Genomic DNA, 22,869 nt, shown 5'->3' with positions numbered 1-22,869 from the left:
ACAGAAATGATAACACTGTCTTAATTTGAATAAGGATATTAAATCTATAATACTCACATGACCAGCTTAACCCTTTTTTGATACCGGTAAATATTAAAAAAATAGTTTAAAAAATATTGGCATTTACAACATCTAATCAATTATCGTAATGGGCAAGATCAATTGAACATCGATTGAAATGCGATTCTTTTAAAGCAATGTAAAGAGTTTTTAAAAAGTAAATAAAGATATATATTCAAAAGATACAACTTTAAACTCAGACCTCAAATTTCCATGTTTGTTGATAAGTTGATTGGCATTTATCAATTCGTTAAATTTTTTTTAATAAAATCGATGTTTTATGTATGGGCGATTTTCTCCTTCGTGTTACTACTTAAACGATTAATGATCGCAAGAGAGCACTAGACAAAATGGTAAAGCAAATGTAACGCTGCACAGCTACTAACTGGTAATGCTCATCTCAGGGGAATCGATTGAAAAGTAATGACTGGATTATCTTCTCAGTTTCTTCCATTGAAGTTAAATCTCGTTATAATTATTAATAAGTAAATAATCATAGAAACCAGAGCATTACAAAACCTAGTTCTGGCTTCAAAACAATTAAAAGAGCCGCTTTTTAAACATTTTTTTTTTCTGCCTGATGCGGCCGTAAACGTCCTGTAAATGTCAATATATCTGAAAGGATTATTTTTATCTAAGTTCCCTTTTTGGTCTTTACTGTGTATTTGTAAAATTATGTATGGACCAAAATGTTTGCTTGATTTTTGTTACATTACGTTAGCACTTTAATTAAAGTCTCAACATTTATTGTCGTGAAATTGACATGGTAAATAGTTCCAATTTCAAACATTAATTAGAAAATTAATTAAACTGTAAAAAGCAATGCGATATATTGTTAAAAAGTGAGCTATCATTTATTCTAACGCTATTACATTTTTCATTAGTAAAATACATAATACATTCGAATGCCATCCGGCTAAACTATAATTAAAATTTCATATATTACAGGGCTAAACTTTGAAAGTAATGAGCATGCGCGATATTGGTTATAAAGAAATGAATTTAAAAGATAACTGATTATAGTAGAAGCGCGAGCCGCAGCCAATATGCGGAACACGGCATCGGCTAATGTTCTCTCCGTTTTCGCACTTGGTATGTCGGTTTGCCTGCTGTACTCTTCAGAATTCTTTATTTTAAGGAGGACAAGAGTTTTCGATGGTTACACTTGCCCTGATTTGAAACGCGTTTTTAGTATTGGCAAGGTTTACAGCGATATGCAATGTGCTTTGTATTGTAAAAAATCGTCGTCCTGTGTTGACATTTTTTACCAACCAGAGAAAAGGAGATGCGATGGGTGTATGTATTTTTTAGAGACAGAACTGGAAATTGCAGACGGGTTTTTGCATTATACAAGGAGAGGTAAATATTCCTGCTAAATCTTCTTAGTTCATTAATGTTTATGACCAACATATAACTGAATTAAATAATAATTAAGTTATATATGTTTTTTATTATATAATTTTGTGTCTCCGCTGACTATTTTCTTCTTTGTTTTAAACTCTACATAGTGAGAAGTGTTTTGTTAATGTATATTTTTGAATATTTATGTAATTGAATATGTTCTTTTTATGTATCGAAGCCGACTTAGCTTTTCTATGATATTTATTGAATTAATAAAATTTAATAAAGAATATTCTTCGGTAAGAGAAAGTGAATAGTGCTTTAATCTTACAGTTTTATTTTCCATAAAAGTTGGATAATTACGTCACATTAAAGAATCTAAAGTCTCTGACGTGATTTGAATATTTAGATTCGAATATACAGCAGCGATGAGGGGCAAATGGTTCAAAGTCAATTATCTTTACCACTCGAACACCAATGCCCCGATTTTTTTTTGTAAAATAAGATGATTGCTATCCATATGAGACGGCAAGTTTTCAAAGAGATCTTCCTCCCAATGTGATTGTAAAATCCTCATAAACGCTAAACAAATATGTGAGAGACGTTTTAATGGACGTGAAGGCAGTAAATGCGTGGTATGTCTGTGCCATTTTGATTTGCGAAAGACAAAATCGATTTTTCTTGAAATTGTGCAGTTTTAACATAACTTTCCATGAAGTTGTAAAGGAAGAAGTGCAATATTGAAAGAATTTGTTGAAGTTATTTTACAAGCCGCATTTTGTTCTGTCTTAAACAAATAAAAAACGTTTTAAATATTTCAATATGAAGATGCTTAAATAGCTCCAATCAAGCTGTTAGTAAATTTAAATATTTTTCGGTATTCTCAGGTGACATTGCCAGATAGAAATGCAAAGGTGCCTTAATAATGCCATTGACCTTGCAGAATGCAGTGTAATAACACAAATTTCTGAGAATATATTCTTCTTGTTTGATCACAGATTGTGGGATCCCACCGTCTATTTCTTACGGAAACATCTCTCTGAAATCCGGAACAAGCGTTATGGACAGAGCAACTGTTAATTGTGATCCTAGATTCCAGGCCAGGCCTGACGAAATAACGTGTACATTCAATGGTACCTGGGAAACCACCTTTTGTGAAGAATACGGTAATGTAAAGTTTGTTCTTGTATGTATTTGATTTCAGTAGAGAACATAAGTTATCTAAAATTACCCCAAAGTAACCACGAAATGCAAAATACTAATATAACAAAACTTGGCAGACAAATATAAGAAAATATGAGCCATTTATTTCTTTCGTGGCGAGCCTTATAAGAGGTTATAAGACACTTGTTTTCTTGGCGTCCGCGCCGGAGCGCGACGTCCTTATGGAATGAAATAAGATTTTGCGAAAGGGCAATTGCAACTTCTTGAGCCTTTTCGTCGGCCATAATAGCCGAACATTCCGATTGGTATGAGTGTTTGATTGTCAAAAATGAAATGTCACGATATGTAAAATGAATAGCGAACTGGAAAATTTCGCAATGTAAACAGATTCAAATGAAATTATCTTATCCGTCAATTAATCCCGCTCTTCGGTATATTTCATTAATCATTTTGTAGTACACAGTGTTATTGCTTTATCTATAAATAGAATGATGACCTGAACATTGTGTGAAAGTCCGAAAATCTATTTATAGAAGTAGTTTTAGTTTACCGAAACGGTTATTCGTGTCGCAACGAACTGGAGAATTTTGCAGGAAATGAAATGCAAATATATTAAAAAGATTAATTGCAATCTTTAAGTAGGCAATTTTTACTAATTGTTTAATCATAGTATTCTTCGTCTGCAATTTTAACATGAGTTATGGGTTTATTGATAGGCATGTAAACACACTGATGGGTCAGACTAGGTCATTAAAATAGTAGCTTAACCAATGCTTTTCTTGTATTCTATTGTAATGCATGCAATCTCAATTTGGTTTCTTATTCTAAAAGGAATGGCAATATAGTTTAAAAGGCATAAATGCTGTCGGGCAAATTTTCGCGTCGCAAATGCTTGATGTCACAATTGATATAATATCGATTGTCTCAGTATAAATGATAATTAATGAGTGCTAATTTGCCTTATGCGTAAAAGCAAGTAGATTGATATCTTCATTAACTCAGAAACATATTACAATGGGAAAGGAAGGGGAATAGAAAGCAATTAAATGTATATACCCTTTATAATGCGCCTTTGACAAGTTGCTTATTTTTCAATTACTAATATAAAACGGTAAACTAGACAAACTCAGATCCTTTTAGGAAATCTATATCACATAAATGTTTTATATTGACTGTGTGCGGAAATTACAAAAGACGGGAATTCCATGTTTTGCTTTTAAGATAAGTGCTTAATATATATAGAGGCTATTCGTTGCCAAAAATCCAGCCTATGAAACTTGACAATGCATACTTCGGTTCTACTAAACAGATTAGTAAAAATCTAATTGTCGACCCGAGAGTTACATACTGCACTGGTATTAAGCATTTTGATTATCTCGATTTGATAAAATGAAAGCTGTACACATGCAACTTAGATGAATTGCAAACTGTATTTATAAATGTATAACTTCAAATTTGCGACATGTAGAAACGTAAACGATAGAACGTACACAATACGTTTAATGCTGTGCATCATGACGTTGAGAATGTAACTGCATCAACTTGACACACTCAGGTTTACAACACCACACTTTCCTTTTACATTCTAACGCGATTAACATTTGTAAACGATTTTGCAACTTCCATATGTGGAATTATCACGGAAATAGACGAAAATTAATAGGCGGAGCCAATTTCACGAAAGCAGAATATAAAGAGAGGTAACTCTTGCTGGTACAAAAATATTTCAAATTATATAGAAATGGTACATCAATCTTGTCTTTGAACATCCTCTGATTTTGTTAAAACGTATTCTAGAACAGAATATTCAAATAATGCAAAATTGGTTAAGATATAATGTTAAAATATAACAACGTATATACTGATAATGAGCATAATAATATGCAAACACTAAAATTGGTGAAATAACATAAGGAAATGTTCCACATATATAATGACACACACCACTATTCCTTAATATAAATGATATGGTTTTCTGAGCCACGGCAATACTCAAGCACATGTATTTTTACATTCGGCAAATAGTACAAGATTGCGATACATGGAAGGCACTTTTGGCAACACGAATAAAGAGAACTGAACAATAAGCCTGTGCCTTCTTTCTTAAAAGGACTATGTTGGGTTGTAAAAAAACTCATATTTTTGACCAAGTGTATAACCACGAAACAATGCAAAGTTTACTATCGATAATTCCGTTGTATAACCAAAACTTGTGAATTTGTCCCATTTTAATGTTGAAATAAATATTCAATGTATCCTGGCAACTCTGTTTACCTCCAATTGGAGGTATTTTGAGTCATAGGATGTGATTTAGCCTTTTATTGTTGAATATAGGTACATTGTAAGCTGGCATACAGGTTAAGGTCTTTTTATGAATTGTGCTGAATCAAAAGCACCTCTAAAATATGTGTATACATGCTGTCATTAGCTGTTACCTAGATTTGCTGTCTAGATTTGCTGTCTATATGATCAAAAACAGAGAACTACTTTTATGTACATGAAATACTACACAGAATATTTATTAAGTTTTGTAAGTGATGGCTTTCTAAGAGATAAAATAAACAAGGTATACATGAATTGATAATCAACATACATACATTTGGACTCATTTAAATTTTACTTATTGAAAAACAAAATGGGAAAATATATGGTAAAAATAAAAAGTTATGTACGAAAGGGTACATACAACTTTGGTTATAATTTTACTATTGTTAAAAGTTTTTTTTCTTGTCAAGTCATACGCTAGAATTAAGGTTACTAATATAATAGTACTACTAGGAAAGACAACAGCCAGAATTTGGTCTGTATTAGTAATTAGTCGTATCAAAATCTCTATCAGATGTTGACTTGAAAACTTGAAAGTGGTAAGGTAGCAGCTTAACTGTAAATGTTACTAATTCCTATGCAAACTGGAAAACCATCAGTAAAATTTATTTGTCGTTAAATATAGTCTTTTCAATAGTTTTCACTTCTTTGAAAAATGTTTAACCTCAGACAGTATGTAACCTGGTGTTTTTTGGGTTTTTTCAAGTATCTTTTTCCAGGAAATGTGGTGTTTATAACGTTTTAAAAATTATATGCCTATATTCCTTTTAAGTCCGCTGATGTTGATTGAAGGCAATCATGCAAGTGAATTATGTTAAGTAACTAAACACCTAAAAGGTATGATAAACGGAAACTACGCCGCTTCTTGTCGCCGACGGTAAATACCGAAAATGAGCGGAAAATACGTTTATTTACGATGATGTAGTGGGCGGGGAAATGGGCGGAGCTTATTTTATCTCCTATTGAAAAAACGTGTAAAGCTGGATTATGCTGATCTGAATCATGATGGTTCGACAATGTAAAGCTAAGAATGTAACTTCTGTTTTGTGTATTCGAACACTTGGTATTGCTACTTACAGTTAATGCTTTGTCGTTTAACAAAATGTATTTTGTTGAAATGCATGTTTACAATGATAAATCGGCAAACTCAATCCAAGAATGCAACATTGGAGTTTACATACAAAGAAATACAATTGTATTTTTTCCATTAACAAACTGTTCAACTCAGATCAACAAGGCTGGATTTTTGGCAACGAATAGCCACCATAAATATACGAGTGTATTTATCAAACATCATGTTATTTATCCAAATAAATAAAGAATATATTTTGGTGTTGAAGGAATACAATTTCAATGTAAAAGCATGTAAATAAGTCCACCTAAATGATAATTTTATTTAGATAGCTATGGTCATACAAGCTTCTTTGACTGCACGATTCTCTGTCTTATACATGTTATATCAACACATTAACATTGAACAATTACTTGCACTGTATTGTTACTGCAGTTCGGTCTATTTTCATTACAGTACAGTCGGAGCTAAGGAAAGACGTCAAAATAGCTGTTTCAATAATGTATATAATTTTTTCAACAATTACAGGCATACAGTAATTAATTAATGCAATATGCTAAGAGTTTCTTTTCCAGATTTATTTTTATTTTAATAGAAAACATAATGTTGATTTTTACGGAAATAGTACTGTTTATTTTTTTTATATTTAAAGCTGCGTGTCTCCAGATGAAGCAAATATTTCAAGAATATAAAACTTGAGCAAAATGTACTACATATATAATTCAAAAAACAGTAAAACAAGAATTTAAAATTTACATGCTATGTATGACTAATGACAGATTTTGTTGTTATAATTATCATATTTCTTCTGCAATGCTAAAGCAGTTAGGGCTATTTTTGCATATTAATTAATTATTAAATATAACTTATGTTTTTGGTACTAGTAGTTGCCATTTGCAATGTTTGAAGTATTGTCTTTGTTTGCCTCACCATATTTTACTTTTTAATACATTTTCAAATTTTCAAGAGAGTTAGCAGGAATCTGGAGGCGTGCTGCTTTAAATAGATTTATTTAACATATACATTTATGTTTATTGAACGAAAAATTAGTAATTAATTAAATCTGTTAAGAAAAAAATATTTTAATAGAGTCTGCTATAATAACTTGCCATATTGATAACAATGTTTAAGAATACAGGGAACCCTTGCCACAGTTTATAAATTAAAACGATTTAATTAACAGGTAATGATATAGAAAAATGTTCAATATTTACAATATAAAACGCTAAATATCACTTCAAGCAATAATGTTTACAATAGTAAAACTATATAATCTATATCATAATTTGAAAAAATAATCTTATGCAGATGGAAAGTAATTTAGATGACAAAATATCATTTATTGACATTTCATTACAGATTGCTTTATCACACGCGCCAAACTCTATAGAGGAAAACGAAACATAACAGAAACTGGCCATACATGCGAGAGATGGGATGACAACATTTACAGAAATGAAATAAATGTGGATCTGATACCAGAGACCTCGTTTTCTGAAGCCGAAAACTACTGCCGCTGCCCGACTACCAGATGGGGCCACTTGTTGTGTTATGCAGCCACAGAAATTGGAACATTTATGTTAGCTTGTGGAATACCGAAATGCTGATTGACAACGCTAAATTGTCTAACCTTTCCTCTATTTTATTTACCAACTGATTGATTAATAAATAAGTCTAAAAATATATGAATGTATAACATCAGTGTGTAGTTTGTAAAGAAAGTATTTTTGTTTATCTGTTTCTTTCTATGGTACAATATAGCTGATATTTTATCAACCTTTACAAAGTTACAATATAAATGCCACACACAACCGTTAGGCGGTTATTTGGACAAATTACAGGCACGGCATTGGCTTCATGAAATCATTGCTAAGTTAATGCAGTTCAAAAAAACAAACAGCTGTGTTTTTTTTTATTTGATTACAAACAAAAATGTACTGAAAAATCATTATTATTCGCGGAGCACGAATTTTCGTGGTTTTCGTGGATAGGTCAATACTTGAATTAAAGACCCGACAAAATTTTATCCAAACAAATATTTTTTACCATATATCTGTTCTATAAAAAACAACATGCGTCGACCCATTCTCGGCCGATTTTTGTGGTAAGAATGTATACTAATAATCAGGTTAGTGACAGATTAAATCCATACATAGTTTAGTTTTGCAATATCTAATAAATTCGGAAGATAAGTCGATTGTATGTCTTCAGTTTGCTGTCACAAATGTTCGTTGCATATAAACATCAGGGGGGACTACTTGATCAGTCTTAGCCAGAATAAGTGACATCATCGAGTAAAAATGGGGACTCAGTGCATTAATTAGCACCGATAAAACTGCTCGGTTTACACTTATTAATTGTTAGTCTAATTGACTTCGATATTAATGTCGTAATTAAAGTATAAACAACAATAGAAAAATATGGTCGCTAAAATAATGAATTGACTATACAATGTTTACATCGGCGAATTATAGGGGCAGTGTGACCAATGGAGCTGCATATCATGTCATACAAACGTGTTTCAGTCAATTATCGACAGTAACTGTGTTACGTCCAGAGCCAAGGATTGACAAGAGCTGTGTTATCTACATGCGGTAAGTAAAACAGCGCGGTGATTAAGAGAAAGATTACTTTGCATTACTTTTCACAAGAATATTAAAATCAATGAATTTTAGAACCAACAAAAACACTCGTTTTGATAAAACCACTAAATTTCATGCCCAAGAATATAAATGATTTCACAGTACTTTAATTGTGGCTTTGTTTTTGTTTTGAAGATGTTATATTTTTCTCCTTTGCTTTGAATAAAAAACAGTTTAGTTTGATTGTGTCTTTGTTTGTCTAAGTTTACGTTGTTTTGAAAGATATGAAAGTTTTGAAAGAAGTATATAAATGTATGAATTGCATTTCTTATCTGTAGACAGATGAGCATAAAAGACCGCATACAACGCATGTACAGACTCAATCAAACCGAGTCTGCAATTCTCTTGTAATTTTGTTGTGATTAATGTTTCCTAGATTTTTTTACCGACTATAATTGTATCTATTCTCTTTGTTAAGTTTGCTACGTGTATTAAAACGACCCTCTAATAAAACCTACGTAAAGACGTTTTTTTTCCACAGCATTTTTCAACAACAGTGAATTGTAAATAGCATATAACCAATATTCTTGTATATCTGATTTTTTTTATTTTTCACGCAAACGTCTTGTCAAATTTTGTTTGTTTGTTATTATCTATTTATTAAATATAATTATGATAAAACCATATATTAAATGTTTAACATTTGATCATAAATTACACGTTGTTCTTTGCTGTCATCACAAATACAATCAACGCAACTGATTTAATGTTTGACTCCATACTTTTAATAGATTATTTCCCCATTCGCATGCATTTACATTTTTAATTGATTTATTAATACAACATACATCCCGCTAGACATAAAGAATCTTTATAATTAATTATTAACTTAATTTTCGTTTAAACGCCAAAAGTACGTAATGTCTCCTAAGTTTGCTAAAAAAGGGGATATTTGTATTGATTATTATATAATAAATAATACTAATTGTAAACATGGGACTATACATTTATAAGGAAAACGAGTGATTGATATGTTTAATGACAGACATATAATTATATAATTAATACACATTCATAATGTTATCAACTCAATCATTAAATCATAAAGATTACAGACAAATTGATGATGCTGATCATTTTCCACTATTGAAAAACTTCATACAAAATCCCAATCATGTACTTTCATATTGATTGAGCTTAATTAATTTAATTCCTGTAGATATCTAGATTTATCTGCATTATCATATGGTTGCTGATTTTTGCCATGCCATTTTGACATTGTTTTGCCTCGAAACTACTGACACATTCTTTGTCGTATAATTTTGCTTACGTGTTTTCTCGCATTTTCGAGACGTGCAAGATGAGACAAGAAACATGGAAAAATGTGGCAAAATGCTATTTTTATACAACATACTACATATGACGTAAGTGAAAAGCATTTGACATGCTCTGACACCAATGTTTAAATATAATAACACTAATGTGCCTTTTTTCAAAGAAGGGAAATAGTACATTCTAAGGCCTTATGCTGAAATTCGCATATACATGAACAAACAGAAGATTTGTATTTATTAAGAAAAACAAATTCACCACATGATTTTGATAAACCATCAGTAAAATATTTTATGAGCTTATACATGTTCAGCCATGTAACGGCTTTATTCCATTAGAAAAAACAATTCACTTTCACGCTTAAAGAGCTTCAGAAAATGTTTCATAAATTTTACCGTGTTTGATCGCATAAGACATAAAAGTAGCTTTTAAAAATAGTTTTTCTACACGAAGAATCTTCAACAACGTAATTTAACGACTGGGATAGAGTTAAAAAATCCATTTAAAGCAGCACGCCTCCAGAATCATCTTAACTTTCATGAAAATTTTGAAAATTTATTTAAAGGTAAAATATTGTGAAATGAACAAAGAAAGTACTTGACACATTACAATCGGCATATAAAATCAACGTTAATTACCAAAAAGGGTCAAAATATGCATAAATAACTCATACTGCGTTACTTACGCAGTAGAAACATGATGATAAAAACTACAAAATACAGTAATAATTGCACATAAGATATAAATTTTCACCTGAATATTTAATTTGTTTACTTTTCTTAAAGTTTTAGTATGTTTATTCCAAGTTTAATTTTCTTGAAATATTTTGGGTCATCTGGAGGCATGCAGCTTTAATATAATGGGGAATTTATTTTTAATATTCTCTGGACACAATGATCAATTCTTGCAAAAATCTACGTTCTTTGTAATTCATCTTGTTTTGACAGATATTTCGTACAATAAAAGCCAGATGTCACTGTAGAGTTTTGCAAGACATTCCTAGTTCAGAATGAATCTGTTCGTTCAAGAAAAAGTTAACTCATTTATTTGCAATATTACTCACTTTGGGCGTCATACGAAATTGATCTTAGACATTATCTGAAAGATACATATAGATGTACAGTTGACTTTCGTTATCTCGGAGTTGCCGGATCAGTCGAAAAAGGTCGATGTAGTGAAATATTGAGATAAAAGATTAAACTTTAATACGATTTCAATTATTTACCAACCGTCTTAGAAACACTTGTCTGAAGAGATGCAATGTCTGACAAAATAACATTATTGTAAGTAATGCAAGGACTGATTAGCAACAAATTTGACAATAATAAAAATCGAACCAGCTAATTTGAATTATCACACACAGTTGCGATCATTATCTAAAAACGGAAACTACATTCAAAAAGATTTATAATTATCTTGAGAATATGTGGTCTCAATTAACATTTTTATGTTACTGTAACAGTTTAACAAAGACATAAATGGGCAACTGTTTACAAAAACTATTTTAAAATCAATCCTTAAATTTTATTGGTAGTGTGATCGATGTTGCCCTTTCCTTGTAGTTTCGTCTTTAGAAATTAATAAATTAAAGATCATTAAAAACAACAATGAGAAAGACTTCATTTAATCAGGGTTACATTTTAAGAATTTTACAGATTTAAGAAATATTATTTACATTGCGATTTTTTAAATAAAATCATATCAATCGAAAAAATATCAAAGGGCTGCAAACTCTGTGGTATTTTCTGATCTAAATTGTTCTGTATATCTCAAAAATCATTTAATACGTTTATTTTTTTATGACAGCCACACTTAATTCTTGCTTATCGTGGCTCATTCCTTAAAAAAGTTTCTTCAAAGTTTTATCAGCTATCATTAAGTATTTCCTATATATACTGGTGGGTTTCTAATGTAGATCGACTAAGTGACCGCTCCCCTCACCGATTTGGGCCAACTATGATCTTACTCCAACAGTTAAGCTGGAACGCCGTATGGCCTATGCAGTGCCGGTATGGCGTAAAACTCAACCAGTCAAACAAACTGACCTGAATAACCGCTAAGATATGATTGAACATGAAATAGGCAAATAGAAAAATAAATAAATAAATAAATTAAACAAAAGTCTTTAATTTGTAATATTCGAACTCAATATTTAATAAAATCAAATGTATAACGGATATAAAACATATGCAATACTATTAAGACATCGAGTTTGTCCCTGACCGGCACTCAATTTATGTGTCAAGCGAAGAAAATTATTAGGAAAGGAGATTCCATAAAAAAGTCTTAAGTGAGTACAAATTTTGTAAATTTCTGGATGACAATTATGAGTAAACTAAATTTTGCTGAAGGCAAAACTTGTTTGCAATACAGGGTAAGCTACTGGTCGGTCTGCTATAGAAAATGTAAATCTTAGGGAAAAATCTGACACAAGTGGGATCTGACACATGTATTTATAAAAGTTTTACGCAATCAACCAAACGATATATTTATTTGAAAAACCGCTCTTAATTACAATTTTGAAATGGGCAAACCTTTTGCGTGCAGGTGATGTGATTAAAATCTGAGTTGGATTCAACCATTTCATGAGAAACGATTAAAATGCAAGATCTATCATGACCCTTTGAACAGGTCTATCAATAGAATTCAACTTTTACCGATAAAATTTTTTAGAACGAATCTAAAAAGTAGTAATGACAGAAAAACTTGAGATGAGGTTTTTAACATTCTAACTCATTATAATACCTTTACCTAGTTAGCCTTTACAATAGGTAATTAAATCAATTCCCCAGTTAAAGAAAGACCATTATGTTTTAACCGTGAAAGACGTTGCAATTGTCATAAAGTTTTGTAGTTTTTATAACGCCCGAAGGATTAACAGAATCAAAGACAATTGTAAATACAAACGAATAAAAATGCAAGATAATGAAGATACCCAAGGTTAATAGCAGCATGTAATGGCAATGCTGAAAATGGCAACTGATAGGCCTGCTTTTTATATATATTTACATTATACATATGTGTAATATTAATAGATTTTGAAGAATATCAAGGAAAATTTACACGTATACACAGGTTTATATCCATATTAGACGAACGGCCAAATATTCCCTATATCATACATCATCAATATATGAACCACATCTGAGGAAACACAATGTGAATGTCGAATTTCTCATAAAATACAAGAAGTCCTGGGCTGATAAATAAGTTGGATAATCAACGTTAAATGGCAGTGATATTATTCATTTTATCATAAATTCATATTTCTGTTACTTACTGCGATTTAATATAAGACCTGGCTCTGTTAAATGTAAACGGCCGCCATTTTTTAAGAGTCGATATTTGGTGATTGGTAATTCTGCTGAATAGAAGTTAGTTTTCTTCTTTTTATTACTTTTGACATTTTAGTTATTTATCAATTTCAGCTTTGCTTTTCTCTTAACAGCCTGACTTTGTCAAAATTGTCAGTAAAAATAAATTTGAGCTTCCACATGGGGAAAATCTTAAAAAAGTAGTTTCGGCATTGAAAAGTGTGAAATTCTATTTTGATAATTTTCACTGTACAATTTTCTCGGATAAATCCGTAATCCACTGAAAAGCATAGAATAAATCAATTATATCCACATGACTAGCTTAGAAGAATAGTTTAAAAAATGGCAAAATGTTGGCAATTGCAACATCTAATCAATTATGGTAAAGAACGAGGGGAACAATATAAAATCAATTGCAAAATGTGACGATGCAATATTCCAAAATTATTTAATATTAATGTTCAAAATATATCTCTTGTAACTCATTTCTCAAATTTTACCTGTGTTTCAGCCTTTCAGGATGGTTTGATGACATTTCGCAATTTGTCAATAACAATAAAATGAAATGAATAGAATCGATGCTTTATGTATGCGCGACTCATGTTTCCTCCTCTATGTTACAACGTATACGTTATAATGCTTGTCAGAGACCAGTGAGAACAATGGTACAGCAAATGAAACTGGAAATGCTCATCTCAAGGGACTTTATTGAAAAGTATTTAAAGTTAAATATCTTCTCAGTTTGAAACTAAATCTCTATATTATGAATTAATAAATAATCAGAGAAATCAGAGAAATCAGAGCATGACAAAACAAAGTTCTTGCTTCAAAAACTTAATAAGCCGTTTTTTAAACATTTTCTGTTCGTCTGATTCCGCATTTAGACGTCCTGTCATAGTATAAGAACGGTCTACGCTGAGGACCTTAAGTAAAAAAAACCCAACATAACGTTTTCAAACATAATAATCTCTTTAATATCAATCAAGAAAATAAATATTTAACAACAATGTCACAGAGGTGGCTTATGTATGTTTTAAACATCTCGTGTGCATGAGATACTTTGTGGTGGCAACAAGTAACTAAGTCGTGCGAACGATATAAATACGTCGTCAGCATGATATACTATCTCGTGGCCACGAGTTACTTTTTGTTCTTTTAGGCAGTGTGTTTGTTATTTTAGATGGAATTAAATGATATGTAAGATTTATTAGATATATCAACACCACACCGAACTGTGTTCTATTTTACTATAACAAAGTAGTTTTTATAAAATTTTCAAAGAATATTTTGTACACGGTAAATAATGGCTTTGGTGGCCGATTACAATCACTATACATTGTTAGCAAACGTGTTCAAAATGTTAATGCAATATGATTTAATTCTACATTTAGTCTATTAAAAAAGTTCAATATATACATTTGACTTTGCGATTACCTACATTTTAGCATGTTTTGCCTTACATTTTGTTTCGGATTAGGTTACACTGTTGAAAATGTAACACATTCGTTCTTACTTGCAATTTCTCTTCCAGACAAACTTAATAGAAAATGTTTCCTCTATCTTAATTGCAGTGAATGTTGGCGATATATTACTGTATTAAACTAAATATTTGTACTATAACCATGCCACTTTTACACTGTCTTGTACATATGTAAACACATTATTTGTAATGTATGATTTGCTTTGCAGAAATAAAGATATTTTATTGTATTTTATATGTTATGATTCTGCTAAAGAATTGGATTATTTATCAAAATGTTAACAAGTAAACAAGGTAGCTTAAGGATGGTTGGTTGTTCTACTCACGTACCAGCTCTTGCCTAAATTAAGCATTAAAGGTCCTGTAACACATTAATTATTTTATGGTTTTTTTTTCTCATAAATATGATGCACAAATTAAGATTTATCAATTTTATAAGTTCTAAAAAGCATTTTGTATAAACATATTAATTTACCAAATTCAACATTTAATGTAAATAAAGAGAGGTAGTAAAAATTTATTTTCTAAGACTTAAAACTAAGTCAATTCTTTCAATAAGAAATGAATGCAATGCATATTTTTTAATGATAACATATAATATGTTAAATATTTGCAGAACATATTTTACATATTCTTCGATGTTTGAAAATTGTTTTATAAGCATAATTATATACATATATATAATTTCATTTAAGTGTGGTATACAACCTCAATTACAACATACAAAATCTTTAAGTTTTTTTTTCCACAACTGTAATATTGACATAAATCAAACCTTTTTGATTATTCATATGGCTATTTATGTGACATGTCGTGTTTAGACAGTTTGTGACATGTCACGTTTAGACAGTTTGTGACATGTCGCGTTTAGACAGTTTGTGACATGTCGCGTTTAGACAGTTTGCGACATGTCGCGTTTAGACAGTTAATAGTTTTAAGAATAACATGAGACAGACGTTTATAAAAATCATCAATACAAGAGTTCTTGTTCCTTTTTTTGAGGAAAAAAAAGTGAAAAAGAAAATTATGTATAGTAACAATATGACAGAAATTATAACACTTTCCTAACTTGAATAAAGATATTAAATCTATAATACTCACATGAAAGCTTAATGTGTTTTTAATAAATATTTAAAAAATAGTTAAAACAAATATTGGCATTTACAAAATCTTATCAATTATCGTAATGGACAAGATCAAAATGAAATGCGATTCTTTTAAAGCAATGTAATTAAAGTAAATTAAGATATATGTTCAAAAGATACAACTTTAAATGGACACTCGAGCAAATTAATGACAAATATATTAAATGACCTTATGTACTTAAATCACGCTAAAATGACATTTTGTTTAACGTCCTAGCTTGAATTTCTGCATAAATTCTATATATTTAGAATTTAAGTGTAAATATATCTATATATGTTGAATGAAATTAAGACGCTTTCTGAATCACCAAGTAGTTTTAAAACAAGTCATAGGATTTGAACAAACCCTTGAATTTACAATATCAGATATTTTGGATATTGTATGATTAAACCAGTCTGAGTGGTTCATTTGACATGTTCTTTAACCCTTCCACAGTTCACTATTGTGAAATCTAAACGCTCTAACCTGACCCACGTGGGTCAAGTTAGGAAACCACCATTTTATTTTTTATGAAGAGAAAAGTTTTGTTCCTGTGACTGTCTAGTGTATTTGTTCTGAGGACATTTACAGAATAATGAATGAAAATTATAAAAACGAAGAAGTGAAATTTTTCCTATGTCTCCCTTTAAACCCATACCTCAAAATTCCATGTTTGTTGGTTGGTTTATTGACATGTATCAATTTGTCTATTGGAAATGCTCATCTCAGGGAAATCGATTGAAAAGTAATAACGGGGATACAATATCTTCCCTATTAAAGTTAAATCTCGTTATTATTATTAATTAATAAATAATCAGCGAAACGAGAGCATGACAATCCCTAGTTATGGCATCAAAAATTAAAAAGCCGCTTTTAAAACATTTTTCTTTCGTCTGATGCGGCTTCAAACGTCCTTTCATAATATAAGCACGGTCTACGCTGAGGACCACATGTAATGAAAACCAACAGTACGTTTTTTTTCACACATAATAATATCTTTAATATCAAAAAAAATAAAAAAATATCTACGGTGGCACAGACGTGACATGTGTTCATGTTTTTATCCATCTCGTGCGCACGAGATACTTAGTTGTGGCCACGAGTAAATAAGTCGTGCGCACGAGATAATCAAGTGGTGTACACGAGATAATGTGTCGTTGCCACGATTATTAAGTCTTGCGAAAGAAATAATTACGTCGTGAGCAGGATAGTGTATGTCGTGGTCACGAGTTAATTAAGTCGAGGGCACGAGATACTATGTCGTGGCCACGAGTTAATAAATAGTGTATACGAGATGATTAAGTCCTGGGCATGAGTTTCTGTGTCGTGTCCACGAGTTACTGTGTATATATAGCATTTATCAATCGTATATTATATATGAAATGTTTAAACTTAGGTAATTCGTGATTAAAGTTTTACGAGCAACATTAATCTTTAAAACTACTGATGGTATTCACTAAAACTTGATAAATGTCTTAAGGACTATATTAGGAAGACAATATCTGAAGCCAATGAATTAGACATTAATTTTGACTAAGTAATGGCACTTTTTGGGTCCATCCTGTGATAAAGTTGATCAGTATGTACGTACTAACGGTCCATTAACCTTGTCCATACGATAACTTGAGAAGGAATAAGCCCTGGTTTATATTATTTGGTACGGTCATTGCCAGTGGCCAGAAAATGACCTATATTGATGTTTGAGGTCATATGTCGAAGATCAAGGTAACCATGATAATTCATGTAAAATCTTTGATTAATTACTTAAGAATGAATAAGCCATGGTTTATTTAACCAAATAGGGACATTACACCTGATCAGTAGATGAAACTTAAAAATTTTGAGGTCATATGGTAACAAAAATCAGGGTCAAAATGACGGAAAATGTACAATCATTATCCAATAAATAATTTGTATCTATGGCACTGTGACAGGCAGGGGAAGCAGGGGCATCATTGTCCTGTAGCAGATTTTAGGTAATTAAAAACATTCACATATATATATACAGTGTAATCAGATTGGTTGAAACGATGAGTTCTTTCGCAAGTCGTAGCTTCTTTTTCATTATAACGTCTCTGTCTGGAAATTTGTTTGATCCTTGTTGAAAAAAATGTCGCTAAATCACAAGGGATTGTTTTTAATAAATTATCTAAGCTCTCCGTTTGGTCTTTTATGTCTATTTGTAAAATTATATATGTACCTAAATGTTTGTTTGATCATTTACGTTAGCACTTTAATTAAAGTATCAATATTTATTGTCGTGAAAATGACAAGGTAAATATCTCCAATTTCAAACTTTTATAAGGCAATTAACTAAACTGCACAAACCAATGCGATATATTGATGAAAAGTGAGCTATCCTATTTGCTCACGCCATTTCATTGTTTATTAATAAACTACATAAAACATTTGAATGCCAACCGCATAAAGCATAATTAAAATGTAATATATTTCTGAGCATAACTTTGACAATTATGGACATGCGCGATATTTGTTATAACAAAATAGAATTAAAAGATAACTTATTCAGTTTGAATCGTGAGGCGCATGCAAAATGAGAAATTCGGCATCGGCAAATTCTCTCTCCTTTTTTGCACTTGGTATGTCTGTTTGTTTGCTGTACTCTTCAGAATTCTTTATTTTAAGGAGGGCAAGAGTGTTTGACGGTTATACTTGTCCTGATTCGAAACGCGTTTTAAGTGTTGGCAAGGTTTACAGCGATATGCAATGTGCTTTGTATTGTAAAAAATCGTCATCTTGTGTTGACATATTTTACCAGCCAGAGAAAAGGAGGTGTGACGGGTGTATGTATTTTTTAGAGACAGAACTGGAAATTGCAGACGGGTCGTTGCATTATACAAGGAGAGGTAAATATTCCTGTCATATTTTCTTTGTTCATTAATGTTTATGATGGTCATAACTGAATTTAAAATTATATTTAAGTTATATAAACGAACGTCTAAATGTGTTTTATTCCGTCATTTTGTGACCCCGTTGAATGTCAATTTTCTTCTTTTTTATATTCTACTTAGTGAAAAGTTTATTGTTAATATACATTTTTTTTAAATATTTAAATGTAATTGATAAAGTTATTTTTTGTGGACATCCAAATTTGCTTTTCTTTAATATTAGTTTAATTAATAAATAACGAAAATTTTTTCGTAGTTCTGTGAATCTAAGTTTTTTATAAAGTTTGGTTAATTTCGTCACATTAAAGACTCCAAAATCTGTGTGATGTGATTCGAATATACAGATTCGAATATAAAGCGTTGAGGGGCAAATGGTTCAAAGTCATTTATCTCAATCACACGAACATCGATATCCGGAAATATGTTTTTTCTTGTAAAATAAGATGATTGTTATCCATATGAGACGGCAGGTTTTCATCGATCCTTTCCTCAATACGTGACTGTAAAACCCACATAAACGGCAAACAAAATACGTGAGAGAAGTTTTAACGACATAAACGCAATAAATATTATATGCATTGTGTGTCTGTGCCATTTTGTCTTGTGAAAGACAAAATAGATTTTTCTTTAAATTTTGACGATTTTACGTAACACTCCATAAATTGTGAAGGAAGAAACGCAATATTGACATTTTCTGCCTTAAACAATTTAAAACATTTTTATTAATAATTGAAATAGTTCAAATAGATCAAGGTGTTAGCAAATTCAAATATTTAAAGGGTATTCGCAGGTGACACTGTGCTAGATAAAAATGTGAAGGGGACTTAATAATGCCATGTTGTGTGATAAACTTTCTGAGAGTATTTCTTTTTGTTTCATCGCAGATTGTGGGATTCCGTCCTCTATTGCTTACGGGAACATCTCTCTGAAATCCGGAACAAACTTTATGGACAGAGCAACTGTAAATTGTGATCCTAGATTCCGTGCTAGACCTGACGAAATAACGTGCACATTCAATGGTATCTGGGAGACCGCCTTTTGTGAAGAATACGGTAATGTCAAGTTTGTTCTTGTCTGGACTGTTTCAGTATGCAAAATTACACCAAATCCACCATGAAATGCAAAATAGTATTAAATTAAATGCTTAGATTATACAAGGAAATCATGGACCAAAACATTGGCTTGGCCGGATAAAGACTACATATGTTTATAAAGAATTGTATGTTATTGTCTGACATTAAAAAGAATCAGCCATTTATTTTGTTTTTCGTGTCGAGCCTTATGATATGAGAACTTGTTTTGTATACTATTTATTAAGCATTCAATTTTAAATGCGTGTCTTTTATTAAAACAAGAATAATTGATAACCATGTTTAAGCATGCAGTTCTGCCTCATTTTATCTTGAATAAAACATGATTTTAATGTAACGCTATAGAATTATGTGCACTTTCATGCAAACAAGATGCTAAGTGTTATTAAGTATTAATGTTTTTACATAAGTTAAATACATAATTTACGGAACGTCGGTAGTTCTAATCAGGTGCCCGGTCGCGCCTGAAATAATGCACGGAAAGATATTTGATGTCTTCCTCCAACAGTAAAGCTGGAACGTTGCAATATGACTATTATACTTTGCAGGTGTGACATAAAAATAATCAAACATATGGCAAAACTAAGTACATAATTTATGAATCTTTATTTAAGAATAAATGAGCCGTGCCATAACAAAACCAACATAGTGCGACCAGCATGGATCCAGACCAGCCTGCGAATCCGCACAGTCTGATCAGGATCCATGCTTTTCGTTTATCAACTATTTTACAAGTTGAGAAACTGCGCGAATGCACAGGCTGGTCTGGATCCATGCTGGTCGCAAACCCATTATGTTGGTTTTGTCATGACGCGGCTCAAATATAGTTACTCCAGTCTAAATGGAAAGACAATCAGGTTAAATAAATTATTCATTATCATTTCATTTACAGATTGCTATATCCAAAACACAAGAAGCTACAGGGGAAAACGAAACATAACAAAATATGGCAACATATGCAAGAGGTGGGATGACAACAGTTACAAAAATGAAATAAGGGTGAATCTTATGCCAGAGGCGTCGTTTTCCGAAGCCGAAAACTACTGTCGCTGCCCAACTCTCAGATTGGGCCACTTGCTGTGTTATGTATCTACAGACACTGGAACGGTTATGGAGACTTGTGGAATACAGGGATGTGGATAAGACAACAGTGAATTGCAAAAACTTTTTATTTACCAGCTGGCTCATTAATAGATAAGTCTTATGATATACACTTGTAGACCATTAATGTAAAGTCAAGCAAGTCTTTTATTCAGAAAAATGTTTATCTAATTCTTTCTACGCTACGACATAGCTGAGTTTTATCAATCTTGACAACGTCACAATAAGAACAGAACAGAATAGTGTTTTTTTTTGACTTGTATATAGTACATTAATTATCATACATAATGTGATAAAGCATTGATCAAAATGCATAAACAATACATTTTTAAATCCCAATTTTCCATGAATTATAAAAATAAACTTTAAAAATAATGTCACGTAACATTTTAAAGTCGACATTAATTCAAGAACGTTATTTCAAATCAACAAAAGTTGAAACCATAGTATTGAGAATAAACTGTAAACAGTTTTAAACGTAATTTTATAGCAACAGAAAAATCATTAGATAAAATATATGCATTAAATGAAGACGTTAAAGGAATTTATATATTCTTTAATGCAGTCATGTATATTCTTTTATCAAATTTTTCTGAGAGAATTGACAATTGTATTTCTGTTATTTAATGATTCCTTTACATATTTTGCCAGATAAAATAATATTTTGTTTTAATAAGATATACAACCTTTTGGTGATTTTTTTGACAAATGACAGGCACAGTATTGGTTTTACGAAATAATTTTGAGTAATGACAACTCAAATAAATCAGTGATAAACCTATATGTTTCTCCCTTGATTTGAATAAAAACATTCTACTGACTTTGTCTTTGCTTGTTTGTTTTTGTTTGACACAGGTTCAAGATATAAATGCCTCTAGATTGCATTTCTCAGCAATGAACAGATGAGCAAAAAAGGCTGCATACAGGCAAAAATGTTGCTTTAACATTGGTTGTCATTCATCTGATGGACATTTGTCATTCACTAGGTGGACTGATAGGAGTATTTTAAAATCGCAAAAGAAGCCAAATTAATAAACAACAACAATAACAGCAACAACAAAAACAAAAACAATCAATTTAATTGATCAACAATTTTTTGCAAAGAAATTTAACGTGTGACATTACCGTTATGACCAATTTAAAATATTATGAATCACTTTGTCGCTGATCCATTTATAAATTTCCGAGGCGGGGGAATAATTAGTAAATTAAACTTTAGTGAACGGCTTACATATTGTCTTTGTCAGTCATTAATGGGTAAACTACTGGTCTACGGTAGTAGAAACTGTTTTTTTTAACACAAACACTAGTTGAATGTGAAAATAATAAAAATATTATGTTCTGTTCGTTCTATTTGGGTTTTATGTCACACCAACATAGTATATATTATATGGCGACATTCAAGCTTTACTGGTGGTAGAAGACCTCGGGTGCCCTGTTGGGCATTATTTCAGTCACGAAAGGGTACCTGAGTAGAACCACCGACATCCGTAAGCTAGCTGAATAGCTTCCTCACATGAAAGAATTCACAGTCCATGTCGGGATTCGAACCCAAAGCGGTGAGAGGTGAGTGGTTTCAGGTCAACGACCTTAAACACTCGGCCACGGACGCTTCAAAAATATTATGTAATCAGCCAAACGACTGATCGAGTTAGGTAATACGGCGTTCAGTCGAGACTTTTAAAATAGAGAAGTCAATTTAAGTGCGGCTAAAATAATTAAAATGAGACAAGTACACACTAAAATTGAAACCATGCATGAGAGACAGTTAAAATGCAAAATCTATCATGAATCCTTCGACCAGCTAATCAATCGCGTTCTATCTCCACCTTTAAAACTATTATTATCTACGTTCCTAAGGACCGAGCAATTGTAGCAACACTGGGGATCGATAACTTCAAACAACTTACCCCGCTTCTTAAATCCATGTTTAATGCGTTAAAGATTGATAAGAAAACATCTGTTCTTATGAC

General features: G+C 31.3%; 2 protein-coding genes across 2 annotated transcripts; both read left to right on the top strand.

The window, feature by feature from the left end:
* Positions 1–1,211: 1,211 nt before the first annotated feature.
* LOC132715228 (tyrosine-protein kinase transmembrane receptor Ror2-like) lies at positions 1,212–8,758 on the top strand. Its single transcript, XM_060698220.1, has 3 exons — positions 1,212–1,419; positions 2,400–2,567; positions 7,322–8,758. Exons 1-3 carry the CDS (start codon positions 1,275–1,277, stop codon positions 7,567–7,569), a joined length of 561 nt encoding a protein of 186 aa, XP_060554203.1. The 5' UTR covers positions 1,212–1,274; the 3' UTR covers positions 7,570–8,758.
* Positions 8,759–18,269: 9,511 nt separating this feature from the next.
* LOC132715227 (tyrosine-protein kinase transmembrane receptor Ror2-like) lies at positions 18,270–21,718 on the top strand. Its single transcript, XM_060698218.1, has 3 exons — positions 18,270–18,662; positions 19,589–19,756; positions 20,688–21,718. The coding sequence occupies exons 1-3, from the start codon at positions 18,350–18,352 to the stop codon at positions 20,936–20,938; spliced, it is 732 nt and encodes a 243-aa protein (XP_060554201.1). The 5' UTR covers positions 18,270–18,349; the 3' UTR covers positions 20,939–21,718.
* Positions 21,719–22,869: the final 1,151 nt, after the last annotated feature.

The sequence above is a fragment of the Ruditapes philippinarum genome, unplaced genomic scaffold (genome assembly GCF_026571515.1).
Source record: "Ruditapes philippinarum isolate M1 unplaced genomic scaffold, ASM2657151v2 ctg1951_1_1_1_1, whole genome shotgun sequence".
Lineage (NCBI taxonomy): Eukaryota > Metazoa > Mollusca > Bivalvia > Venerida > Veneridae > Ruditapes > Ruditapes philippinarum.
The sequence above is the reverse complement of the archived record's forward strand: the minus strand, read 5'-3'. Positions and strand labels throughout refer to the sequence as shown.